A 13,474-nucleotide genomic window follows, 5' to 3' on the forward strand; every position below is an offset into this window, starting at 1 on the left:
GAAAGAGAGAGAAAGAGAGAAAGAGAGAGAGAGAAAGAGAGAGAGACAGAGACAGAGAGACAGACAGAGAGACAGAGAGAGAGACAGAGAGAGCGAGAGAGCGAGAGAGAGAGAGAGAAAGAGAGAGCGAGAAAGAGAGAGAGAGACAGAGAGAGAGAGAGACAGACAGACAGACAGACAGACACAGACACAGACACAGACACAGACAGGGAGACAGAGTTTTCCTCTACCCACCCACTCAGAGCTCTTGACCTCTAAACTATTTAGCTGTACTAGATCTTCTACTAGGAAGAGATTGTGACCTATCTCTTTCCAAGTTGTGTTACCTCTGGAAACAATATCCAAAGCTATATCATGAGCAAAGACAAGTACGTATAATTTTCCTTCTATAGCACCTGGCACTGGGTCCGCTGTAGTTCAGTGCTTTTCCTAAGTGCTTATTGATCTGACTGATGCTGAACTAGACTGTGCAGAGGTCATATTAGACTCCAAGATGGAGCAGATCTGATTCCCCGCTGAAACCCAAGAGGCATCCCAAGGTTTGTAGGAATCAGGCAGCAGGACGCGGAGAAATGTGGATTTGTTTTCCTTCTTTTCTGTTTTCCCATCCTTTCCCCAACATGTTTATTGTTCCATTAGCCTTCAAGCTGAGACAGGAACATAGTCATGTTGTTGACACCTTTCCAGTCCTTGACAGACCCCAAAGTGACTTGTTTGAAACCAAGCCTGGGGATGGGTGTGTTCCCAAAGCTGGCCCTTTCACAGCAGATCTAGTTCATGTCTTCAAGGGTCAGCTGCAGCTGTTTGTCTTCCTAATTCATCTTGGGGTTGTTTTCTTGCCTTGTGAATAACTCCCCTGTCATCCATGGCTCCATTTCTCCTCCCAGGAGATAGGGAGATTGAACTTAGAAGCGAACACAACAGCAGATGCAGCCTTGGCACTTGAGAAGGGAATGGCCACTCTGAGCAGCGGGATCCGGGATGTGGAAGGAGAACTTGGAAGGAAGGAGCTGGAGTTTGGTCAGGATGGGGATGCTGTGCAGCGGGTAAGTTTCCAGAGGCTGACTTGTGAAAGAGCTTGTGAAATCAGCCCATTTATCACCCCCCTAAGTTATCCATGTTTTCTGTTCTTCAGGTGATTCAGGAAGCCCAAGGGGCTAACACCAGAGCTCAAAATGCAGGATTTGCCATCCAAGATACACTAAATGCCTTGGACAGCATCCTGAGTCTAATAGGTATGTAAAGTGCTCTTCCAGCATATTAGTATGCTTTGAATGATCTATTGGAGAAAACACTGGATTCTCCATTCAAGAAATATTTATTCTCTAGTGATTGTGAGATACTCTAATAGAACAGAAAGATATAAACAGAACCATATGGGCTCTCAAGAAGCTTGCGTATTAGTGGGAAAATGTAATCGTTACACAGATAAGTATATACAAGATACTTTGATCACTGAAGGAATGAGGAAAGACTTATGGAGGAGGTAACATCCTGCAGTCTTGAAAGGAGAGAAGGGTCTAGAAGAGGTAGAGTTGAGGAAGAAGATTTTCTGGGCATAGGGGATAGAAGCGGGAGAAAGACTGTTACATTTGACAAATAATAGTGCAGTTTAGCTAAATTGTAGATTCCATGAAATAAATTAATAAGAAATAAAGCTAGAAAATCACTGGAAGTTTTGGGGCAGAAGCATGATTGGCATTTGTGAAGAAAATGGTATATTGGAGAAAGGAGAAACTGGAAGCAGGAAAATCAAGTAGGAGAAACGATCATAGTCTAAGTATGAGGTTGATGAGGGTCTTGGCTGGGAGGATGTCTATGAGAATGAAAAATGAGATCTGGAAATCGAATTAACAGTTAACAATTGATTGCATATGGGCCCCGAGGGAGAGGGAAGTCTCTACAATATCTATAAGGTGGTGACTCTTATTGACTAGAAAGATGGCAGTAGCTTCCACATCACAGGAAACTGTGGAATAGGATTTACAGAAAAGCATAATGGGTTCTATTTTGGACTTATTGGTTTTCAGATGCCAATGGGTCATCTAGATAGGAATATCCAAGAGATGATGCTATAAAACTGACATTTAGAAGAGAAATGAAAGCTGAATTTATTGATGTGAGAGTCACCTTTTTCAAATGATTAATGAACCTATGGAAACAAATACAATCACTAAGAAAGAAAATACAGGGAACAAAGGAACCAAGGTCCAGGATAGACTCAAAGTACCTATGGGTAGTTTGGGAAAAGACACAGAAAGTTAGTGAGATACTTCTGTCCTGAACATTTTGAGTCTAAGGAAGAATTTCTAGACACCATGGAACTCAGGGAGCAACGTGTTCTAGGGATCATACCAATCTAAATAGGAAATTGCTTTTCAGTTTACACTGAAATTGGATTATTTGGTCTTTTCTGTAAAGCCAAGACTAGTCCTTACTAGAATGTAATGACTCAGGAGAGATTCCAAGAGCATTTAGAGGTATGGTTTGTTATATTTTCCCAGTATTATTGTTGTTCTTAGTCATTTTCAGTTACTTCTGATTATTTGTGGCCCCATTTGGGATTTGCCTGGAGGAGATACTGTGGAGTGGTCTCCATTTCCTTTTCCTATCATTTTGCAGATGAGGAAATAGAAGCAAACAAGGTTAAGTGACTTGCCTAGGATCACACAGCTAGTAAATCTCTGAGGTCAGATTTGAACTCAAGAAGAAGAATCTAGGGGCAGCTAGGTGACGCAGTGGATAGAGCACCAGCCTTGAATTCAGGAGGACCCGAGTTCAAATCTAGTTTCAGGCACTTAATACTTCCTAGCTGTGTGACCCCGGGCAAGTCACTTAACCCCAGCCTCAAAAAAAAAAAAAAAGAAGAAGAAGAATCTTTCTGATTCTAAGTCCATTGCTCTATCTAGTGCCCCACCCAGCTGCCCCACCTTTTCCCATTATAGTCAAGCAAATATAAATGTGATTTTCTATAGCTTGACATCAAGAACCTGAAAGAGTGTTAATTTTCAAATTTGTTATTAGTCATTGGCCTGGTCTGATAATATCCCTTTTAACATCAAACAATTCCTCTAGTAGAGACTGGGTTAGAGCCAATAAATATCTATTCAGTACTTGCCTTGTGCCCAGGATTATGCCATTAAGGAGCTTGTGTTCTGGAAGAGGTAACACATCAAATGACTGCCTAATACTTTGGAAGCAGAAATAGAAATGGTGGTTGACTGCTATTTTAAATTCACCTAAATCCCAATGAACTTGATTTTACCTATGGGTAGCAGCTTAAATTTCACAAATAAAAAGTTGTTTTATTAAAAGTAATTCTATTAAGATAGCATGTCAAGATTTACAAAACATTTTATTTGACTAGTTAGCATTACTCTCACCCCTTTACAGATAAGGAAACCCAGGCTCAGAGAGGTTAGTCAAAGAGTATCAGAGCTAGAAGGGACCTTAAGTTTCATCTGGTCCAATGATTTTCAGCTAAGGCTGAGAGAAAGAGACTTGTCCAAAATTGCATGAAAAACATAATTTCATGTCCCTTGACTGCCAGCTCAACACTCTTTCCACTATAATAATCAATATTTACATAATGCTTTGAGTTTTGCAAAGTGATATATATATATATATATAATCTTAACTAAGTTCCACTGAAACTAGGACAGGTTGATGGGACTCTGTCTCAAGGTGCTGAATTTGGAAGGTGTCATTAGCTCTTCAGTATCATAGAAACAACTTAGAAAATAAGAATAATTAAAGAATAATTAAAATAGGAAGTTACAATATTAATACTGATGGCCTCCCTAGGAGTTTCATGACAGTGTCCTGCATCCCTCCTACAGGGCAGTATCCTTCCCCAGTCACCTATTCACCCCCAATCCAATGAGAGCTAATTTATATCATTTGCTTTGGGGGCACAATTTGCTATTTTTGATCCAAGAGCAAAAATTCCTACTTGTAGCTCTGTTTGCAATAAATGCTACACATGGTATTGGTAAAGAAACTGAGGCTGTCCATGAGCACACACAGCTAAGTATCATAGGCAGGATTTGAATCCAGATCTTCCTGATTATTCCAGTCCCTGGCACATGCTTAATAAATGATTGGTTAAAATTGACTCCAAGTTTAGTCCTTACGCCATTCTCCTCCTTAGATGAAACTGCCTTCCCTCAGACCATGACAGATCATTAAACATAAGACTCATAGGTACTTTTAACATCTCCACCTTCCAACCCCCAACATGAATTCTAGGAGCTAGATCTTATTTATTTCCCTTTATGTAGCACAGGTCAGGAAGGAATGGGTGTTTCAGGAGGTAGCTTGAATTGTCCTAAGGCTGCTATAGCTTATTTAAACCAGCCTGCTCTGGCCAGGTGCTGTTCAAGCTGGTATTCCTCTGGATGGCTTGTGGGGAGAACCTGACTTGAATTCAAATGACACTCCTATCCAAACAGAACAGAGTCTTATTGGATTCCCTAGATTTCAAGTCAGAGGCTTCCTTTCCCCGACAGCTGGGATCCATCTCCAAACACTGACCTCTGCAAAACCCTAAACCTGAGAGATTTGCTTACAAGCTGCTAAGGACAAACAGCAATCGTTTCCCTGCAAAAAATTCAGGAACTATAGGATAGAGGTGACCTTGAGTCCAGGGCACTGGTGGGTTAGGTGAACAAGCATTTTGGAGTTGGACAAAGACCTCATCATCTTTGAGCAGCTCTTTTGTTAGATTACCTACCTAAACATATTGCTATAACCTCCCCTCATATATATGTAAAAATTTTTACATATATTTTTTAACATGTTTAACATATATTGGATTACTTGCCATCTAGGGAAGAGGGTGGGGGGAAGGAAGAGAAATTTGAAACACAAGGTTTTGCAAAAGTCAATGTTGAAAAATTTTCTATGCATATGTTTTGAAAAGAAAAAGCTTTAATTAAAACAAATCTAAAAAAAAGTTTTAAATTAAGGGGCTAACTTGGGGGTGTCAATGGGTAGCTGGATGGCACAGTGGAAAGCACACCAAATCTGGAGTCAGAAGGACCCCGTTCAAACCAAGCCTTAGGTACCTACTAGCCATGAGATCCTGGACAAGTCCCTTAACCCTGTTTACCTCAGTTTCCTTATCTGTAAAAGGAGCTGGAGAAGGAAATGGCAAACCACTTCAGCATCTCCCAAGAAAACCCTAAATGGGGTCACAAAGAGTTGGACATGACTTAAAATGAACAAACAAACAAACAACAAGCTCGGGGTTAAACAGTGGAAAAGTGGTGACAAGTAAGCCCAGCTGCCTGTTGTGGAGTGGATATTCTTCCTTGATGGCTAAGTACTGGAAGCTAGACAATCTAAAAAGCACATCAGAGGCAAGGGAGTGAGCCTTATGGAGGAAGCCAGTTCTGGGGATTAAGCAAGGTGTAGTCCAGTAGTTGGGATGTTCTTGGGTACCAGCAGATCAGACTGAAGGAGAGGAGGAAGGTGGGTCTTGACAGCATCAAAGGTGAGTTGGGGCTGCTCTGGAGAAAAGTCAGGATGGAGTGCATTGTACAAGCCTGACAGTTTAACTTTCTCTGGAATTTCCTCATTATCTGTAAAACAAGGGCGAATTGGACCAAATGACCTTACAACTCTAGATCTATAGCCCTTGGTGGTTTGGAGTATTGGTTCCATGAGGCTGATAATTTTAAGCAGGCTCTGGGGTTTTATGAGAAGGCCTGAGTCTCTCAATTCAGCCCAATCTGTCTCTAAAAGGGGCCATCCAAAGCTGGACTTTCTTGAAGGTTCCATCTTTAGAAAGTCTGGAGTCCCATTGGTCTCAAGAACATGATGGATTCTTGGTCTGTCATTCTCAAAGGGAACCATGACATCCAGAAGGAGTTCTCATGGCTTATAAAGTGAATTAGATTTAAGGAAGGAAGGCCTGTGCAAAGTCACCAGTCTTACCCTCTCCTCCTGAGCCATCTGGGTCCAGTGACAAAATATAGATCAGGAGGACACAGATGGCCCTGGATAAAAGGGGAGACCTTGGCCTATTTAAGCTAAGGCCTTACACAGTTTTCAATTTGCTTGAAGCTAAGTCCATTTTGTGATTAAGACTAGGTAAAAATGAGGCAAATTATGGCTTCTTTTAACCAGTCAAATAATAAAACAAAATCAGTCTGGGAAGAGAAGACCTTCAGGGTTTCTAGCCAGAACAGCAAAAATTGCTATTTGCATTCACTGAGAAACCAACAAAGACCAGGTAGGGTTTGGTCTGGAACCCATTATTGGCCCAGCAATGGGAGCCAGAGTGATTTGGGGTTAAAAAACAAATCTTAAATCATAATCCCCAAGATATCTTGTAGGGTTTCAGTGATGGAAATTGATATTCCTTTGGGCAGAGTACCTGCAGGGAAGGGTAAGATTCTCTTTATGAACAGAGGGACAAAATGGAGAATGGGACAGAAAGGAGGGATGGAAAAAGGGAGGGAGGGAGGAAGGAAGGAAGGAAAGAAGGAAGGAAGGAAGAATAAAAGAAGGAAGGAAGGAAGGAAGGAAGGAAGGAAGGAAGGAAGGAAGGAAGGAAGGAAGGAAGGAAGGAAGGAAGGAAGGAAGGAAGGAAGGAAGGAAGGAAGAAGGAAGGAAGGAAGGAAGGAGGAAAGAAGGAAGGGAGGGAAGGAGAGAGGGAGGAAATAAAGAAGCAGCGAGTTGAGTTGCATTGCCCAACTGGAACTGGGTCCCCAGTAGTGTAGTTACTTTTACTCACATGGAAAGGAAGTAGTGGAAGATAAAACAGGCCCCGCGTGTATTGAGAGAAATCTGGCTGTAGAATGTCCTGGTTGACTCATTTCCTATTCCCTGGAACAGACCAGCCCGGCGGTGTGGATGAAGAAGGCTTACTCTTGCTAGAACAGAACTTCAGCAGAGCCAGAAATCAGATAAACACCCAGCTTCGGCCCCAGATGCTGGAACTGGAGGACAGAGTTCGGAAGCAGCAAGGCCATCTTCGGTCCTTGGAGGCAAACATCGACGGGATCCTGGCTGATGTCAAGAACTTGGAGGATATCCGCAACAACCTGCCTCCCGGCTGCTACAACACACAGGCTCTTGAGCAACAGTGAAGCCTTCCAGAGATTCCTCCTCCGTGTTTCTCAGGTCTCAATCCCAGAGTCCGGGGCTCAGCACTGGTCCGGGGGTGGGGGGGAGGCACAACTAGACTTAACTGAACTGACCCTGATCTCAGTGCTGTGACTGGAGCCAGCCAGAGGTCTGGCTGTATGTGTGATGTTGGGTATGAATCATGTTGGGTAATGAATCAAATGGCATTACATCAGGAGACTGAAGGAGCAGCCAGGACCCCAGCATAGGGGGAGGATTAGCACATGGTACAATGGCCAAATCAAAGGGGCAAAGCCATAATTAACAGGCACATTGGGTTTTGCCTAAGGGCAAAAATATCTGGAGAGAGAGGAAAGCCCAGTTAACGATGATTACCATCCTTGGATCTTGCTTTGGCCCATCCAGTCCCATCCCCAGGGGTCCATCCCATGGTGCTTTTCTCCTGAGTCCTAGGTCTAATGAAAGCCAGATCCTCCCCTCTTGTAGCAGGTTTGAACCTGCTCTCTGACTGACCTTTGTGCCCATGTTCCCTCACCCCTAATTCTATTTGACCCAGGTGAAAAATGTAGTTTTAGCTCTACAGAAAAGTCTTGAAGTAAAGAATACTTTCAAGAGACTTGTTTGAAAACTAATCATTCTTAGATTTATCTGATGCTCTGAACCTCCGTGGGCAAAAAAGAATTCTCCAGGTTTGTCCAGCCTTTTAAAAATCCTCCTAGTATCAAAAGAGGGAACAAAACCCAATGAAATACTGTTACCTCTCAGCATCCAATGCAAGACTTTTACCCTTTGGTACTCTTCCCTCTCACCTCATGAGGGTAGCATCTAAACCCACTTCTAAACCAGACGAATAATGGGACATGAGGAAAAGTGGGGTTGCTTACATTCTGGTGGTACTCAGAGCCCTACTATTTAGTGCCTCAGGAGGCTCTCCAGCCTGAGAGGGCCAATAGCTTTTACCCTCCTATCAAATGACACAGATTGCATTTCGTTAGCTATTAAAGGAACAGAGAAGGGAAACTTTTTGGTTCAAATTGATAAAATATGTAGCTCGAATGTTGAGGGAGCTCAAAGCTATCTAGAGAATCAAGTTATCCTTCGTTTGGCCTCCCCTTTAAAATCCCAAGTTTCAATATGTATTTTGTGGACCTCCTTTTGCCAATATACCAAAGGATGCTCCCTCCTTAGACTGAGCTGAGTAGAAGATCTTGTCTGTCCTAAACAGTGTTTGGTGGAGTACTTACCTGGATGTAGCTCTGCCTCAATCTTGAAAGACTTTTTGGTGCTGCCTTTCCTCTTCCCACCATGTTTCCCCCCCTTCACTTTTAATGGACATTTTTAAAATAAAGAGGTATTGAATAAGCTGCCTATTGTCACTTCCTGATTTATATACTCTCAATGACAGATGCCAGAATTTAACAACTAGAAAGTACTTCTGCAATTAGAGGGGTCCTTTGGTCCTCCAGTCCTAGCTCTTCATCTTGCTTTGTGGATTTTCTTCCAGTTGGAAAAGAATTTTGCTGTTTGATATTTCTTATAATGGAATGACAGAATTTTGTTTCTAGGACAAACTAATCACCTCTCCAGGCCATTTCAAGGAACTATTTCCCAAAGGAGTTAAAAATTGACATGTATGATTTCCTGACTTTTGTAACATGATCAAAGCAGGATATCTGGTAGCTACAGGATGTTATGCATTTGAAGGAATAAATTTTCTGTGATATTAAGCATATGCCCTTGGGCTGAGAAATTGGGAGAAAGTGTATGATCACATAGACCAGGCACTGATGAATGGTACTTTTCACCGTTGTACTTTGTCTTGGGTGAAAGTGAATATCCCAGGCTATGGTTTCTTTTTATTTCTCTTAAAAAGGTAAGAAGAAAAGATAAAAAGTAGTAAAATGAGATGTAATCTAGTCTCGTGTTTGTAGCAAGTGACAAATAGCATGAATATACTTCCTGTGCCTTTTTCTAATTCTTGTTATAGTACTGGAAATGACACGGTATTCTCTGTGGCTCAGTTTTATCATTTGTAGAGAATATTCCCCTCAAAGGTTAGGTCCATGCTTTCCTTCTAGTTAACACTGTAAGCAACCCAACTCCTCAAGCTAATTATAAAAGCACAAATTACTATTTGCCATAGTTAATATCCATCAACTGGCTAAAATTTTATCAAAAATCAGAAAATTAGTAGATTATCTCAGAGATGATTTAATATTTTTTCCTCAACTTTGAACAACAAGAATCAAATTGTGTTTGGGAACAAAAGAGTAAAAAATATAATTTGTAGATTTTAAGGCTTACCAAACACAATTTTGATGTGCCAATCTGAATTTGATGTGCCCTGCTGAAAATAGAAGCTACTGGCTAAATAAAATAACCGTTATTTTGAGACTAGGAGCATTACAAAAGTAAATAACTAATTATTTTATTCATCATTGATGGATATCACCTATCAGGGACACACTAATATAACACATGTTAAAATGAGCTAATCATGATATTAAAATGGCCTGCTAAAGAATCAAAACATTAAGATAAGAATGGTTGTTCTGAACCGAAATGGATAATACTACACCAGTCAAGCGGCTGACATCATTCTCATCTAGCTAAAAGAATTGCCAACTTCTGGACCAAAATTTGACATTTAGCTAAACATCTATGTGATATGAAGTTCAAATGTGAGTTAATAGCTACAGTGGAGAAGAGTAATTATTAAATAGAATCATTTTGTTTATTTCTGTGCCAAAATTATTAAAAACAAATATAATGGAATGATTGTAGTGGTTTTTGTATTTTAGTAGTACCTAAAAGGTTTTGATTATCATAAGTCTTTGGATATTTTTAATCATGTGTCTCATCACAGATAATTAGCATTGCAAATAGAAGGGTAAACATATCCATAATAAATAAATTTTCCAATTGGCTTTGGACATTAGTTCTTCACCTGTTACCAGTATGATGCTTAATAAATGTTTGTTGATTGATGAGTGTTAGAGTGGGCGGCAATATAAACATTGCCCATGATAGACATCTATTATATACTTTTATGTAGTGTGTGCAAACAATTGAATTTGAGCAAAAAAATTGCATTAAGTACATTTTATAGCTGTTAGTCCCTATAAAGGAAAATCAACCAGTTCCCTTACTGAGGGGTCTCAAACTTAGTGCATGTTTAAGTTTATTGTTCTATTTACACAATTATTGTCTAAAACTTTGTTTCCCTGTACAAAGAGATACATGTAATGTAATATTCCTTTAAGTAAAATGAAAAAGAGATCCTTCAAGCAGTTCAATGCAGTCTACTAAAGCATAAACTAAACCATGGTCCAATTCTTTGACTTGAGCAAAAGTGAAACAAGAAACCAGTAGCATCATCTTGTTTATTATAGAATTGAAACATTTTGCTGATAAAACTTTTGTCCATGACCATTTTTAGCAACAATATTTTACTCAAAATATTTCACTGTGAAATGATCTTGTAACTTGAATGTCATTTTTTTTTTAATGAATTGGTTTCAGGAAAACAAATCTTACTGTTAACATGGCAACTTCAGTGATCAACATGTGAATTGAAGAAAGCTCTTCCCTCCCTGGACCAATCCTAGAGACCTTTAAAACTTAACCACGTTCTGGGCTCTGTGATTTGGGCTGAAGAATGAGGAGGGACTGAACCATGGCTCATGTCTAACCAATCAGAAAATAGTCATAGGCCCCTCTAAACTTAAACTACAAAAGAAACGACATGGTGGACTTTTACTGTGCAGCTATATGAAGATGTCAATAAGACGCGTCATAGTGTATTCATACCACAATGCTATGTTCCTAAGGCATGCTGTCCTAAATTAAATGAACTACAAAGTTGGTCATTATTCCCATACATCCAAATACGGCCAACTGGTCTACCCAAGTATTTTCCTACTATTCTCTTATTGGAGAAAATAAAATACTGGGTTCTATTTTCTTAATCCCATGAAATTATGTGTGTGTGTGTGTGTGTGTGTGTGTGTGTGTGTGTGTGTGTGTACGCATGTGCATGTGTGAAGGGTTAAGGGTAAGTCTATGTTGCTAAAATAAAATTTTTCATTATTTTCTCTACTTTTTGCTGCCATTTAGAAATTGAGAAGTATGATTATTTATTCCTACCAGGAAGTACCTCTGCTATTTCTTTGAAATAGCTCAAGGATGAGACCAGAGCACAATGGTGAATGGTTGGAAATGCACACAGCAGTATCTGCCACTCGTCTAGAAGAGACTAGCTCAGAATTATCAGGCACTGTACAAATAGAGAAATTCCTTTTCCGTGTCCATGATGGACTCCCGTGAACGATAGGAGCAGTGAGATCTCAGAGGTTACCTGAGGAGCACTGAGGCACCGGTTATCAGCACAAATTCCCTCCGGAGATCTCTTGTGAGGAGGGATGAGTGGATGGGTCCTCATCTGCTCTTTTCATTTTTGGAGGAAAGGATGAGAAAAGGGGACTTTATCTGATGGCAGTTTCCCGCTGGTTGGCAAGAAATGAGACTGTCGAGCCTCTGTGACTGCCATTTCAACTCCCCCCTTTCTCATCCAGTCTCCAGGTCCCACCTCAGGTAAGCTGAGGAAGCAAAGACCAGGTTCACATGGCCTGGTGGTCATTCTCTTGACAGGGCCTTTACCAAGGCCTCTAGAACCTCTCCTTAGCATTGACTGTGACTGGATCCTATCAACAAGTCCCATTGTGAGACAAGAGTAATGTTCTTATCATTCTTAATGAATAAGGAGTTTGAAAATGGGAGTGAAGAAAAGGATAGAGAGAGGAGAATGTGGTGGTTCTGCACTAATGGGACCTCACATTTTTCTTTGATAAACTTTGCTCTCTCTCCTTCCATCCCAGAGTCAGTTCTGACCTGACTCTCTTTTCTGGAACCTTACTTGATCTACTTCTTCCATCTGTAACATGCCTTCATGTTTCCTCTACACCAACCAGCTCAAAACTACCATTGCTCCTTAATGAGAGGAGGGAAAAGCAAATGGAGTTTGAGCCCTGCCTGGGACCTGCAGCATAATACACTATAAAGTCATATTGAACCTAGATTCAAATCCCTCTTCCCATATTTCCTTCTTTCATGATTTTGGGCAAATTATTAAATTTCTGGTTTCCTCATTTAAAAGATGAAGAAATTTGACTATATGGTCATTGAGATCCTTTTTCTCTTCATATCTATACTCTTAGGAGCTTAAAAGATAGAAAAAGGTATCTACTTACTTCATCATGGAACTGCCCCATTGACTCATAGCTAGGTCTTAAGAAGTTTTATTCCTAGTGATGGACCCTCATTATCTTCCCTTAGTCTACTCATAATCAAGAAATCCTTGCTGTTGGAAACCCCACATTCCCCTGGTATCAGCCTCATTTCCATTGGGTTTACATACTGCTGGGTAAACTTAGTACCCTGCTAGTCTGTCTTCTGCTTAAGTTAGGCTAACTTGGACTAGATAATCTCTAAGGTCCTATCTTCACAATTCTTCCCTATACCCCAATGTATTTGTGGAATAGAAGATGAAACTTTCTCTTTTTTCAGTTTCTGTAGCTTTCCCTCTTTATCCAACTTAGGTTTATGTCCCTCCCATCCCCATATGTTTTTTTTAAAGACTGGCCTGAAATCTTCTTAATTATAGTCATAAAAACATGAAAGTTTGTATCCAAGGAGACAAGGTATTGACCAACTAATTGTTCTTGGATTTCATCCCTTCCAGACTCACAAGAGCCATCACTGCCGTGGAATTTTGATGAAAAGGCTCCATTGTTGTAAGATCCTTCTTCAAAATCAACCAGAGTTGCCCAAGATAGGAAACCAAGTGAGAGGAAGGAACAGTCAGCCATCCTAGCTCTCTAAGCAGACTCCATGACTTTGGAAAGGCCTTGAGTCCCTTCAAGAGTGAACTGTAGAGAAGAAATGGAAGAGGGAACTTGAATCCATGCATCCAACTGGGTTTCCTGAAGGCTCAGTGCTCCCATGGAGAGCCCTCTTAGGTGAATAATGTTCCTATTAAGGCAGATTTAATCCAGATGACAACTGATGTTTCTTAAATTCCCTAGAAGTCCTTAACCTAGCCTTACAGAAACACTAGAATGCTATTTCTACCCCACCCAAAAAAAAAGTTTAACCCTCGATATCCCAACCAGGATTAGGGTCATTGTGTTTTTGTTTAATTTTTTTTTGAAGATCATGAGATGATGTTAATAGGTCATAATCTGTACTAGTGTAAGAGGCGCCCGTGTCATTGAGCTTATGGATTCGTTATCACTATCTGAGTATCTTATACACACAGGGAAGCATTATAACAGTAGACATGGGCCATAGAAAAACCAGATTCTCAAGGATATCCAAGGCTGGA

General features: G+C 40.5%; 1 protein-coding gene across 1 annotated transcript in view; it reads left to right on the forward strand.

The window, feature by feature from the left end:
- LAMC2 (laminin subunit gamma 2) overlaps positions 1-8,456 on the forward strand; it is a 78,851-nt gene extending 70,395 nt beyond the window's left edge. The window contains exons 21-23 of the mRNA XM_074308551.1: positions 888-1,046; positions 1,136-1,235; positions 6,841-8,456. Of these exons, the coding sequence (XP_074164652.1) occupies positions 888-1,046; positions 1,136-1,235; positions 6,841-7,094 (513 nt within the window). The 3' untranslated portion in view covers positions 7,095-8,456. The remainder of the gene's footprint in view (positions 1-887; positions 1,047-1,135; positions 1,236-6,840) is intronic.
- Positions 8,457-13,474: the final 5,018 nt, after the last annotated feature.

This window comes from Sminthopsis crassicaudata, chromosome 4 (genome assembly GCF_048593235.1).
Source record: "Sminthopsis crassicaudata isolate SCR6 chromosome 4, ASM4859323v1, whole genome shotgun sequence".
NCBI classification, from domain to species: domain Eukaryota; kingdom Metazoa; phylum Chordata; class Mammalia; order Dasyuromorphia; family Dasyuridae; genus Sminthopsis; species Sminthopsis crassicaudata.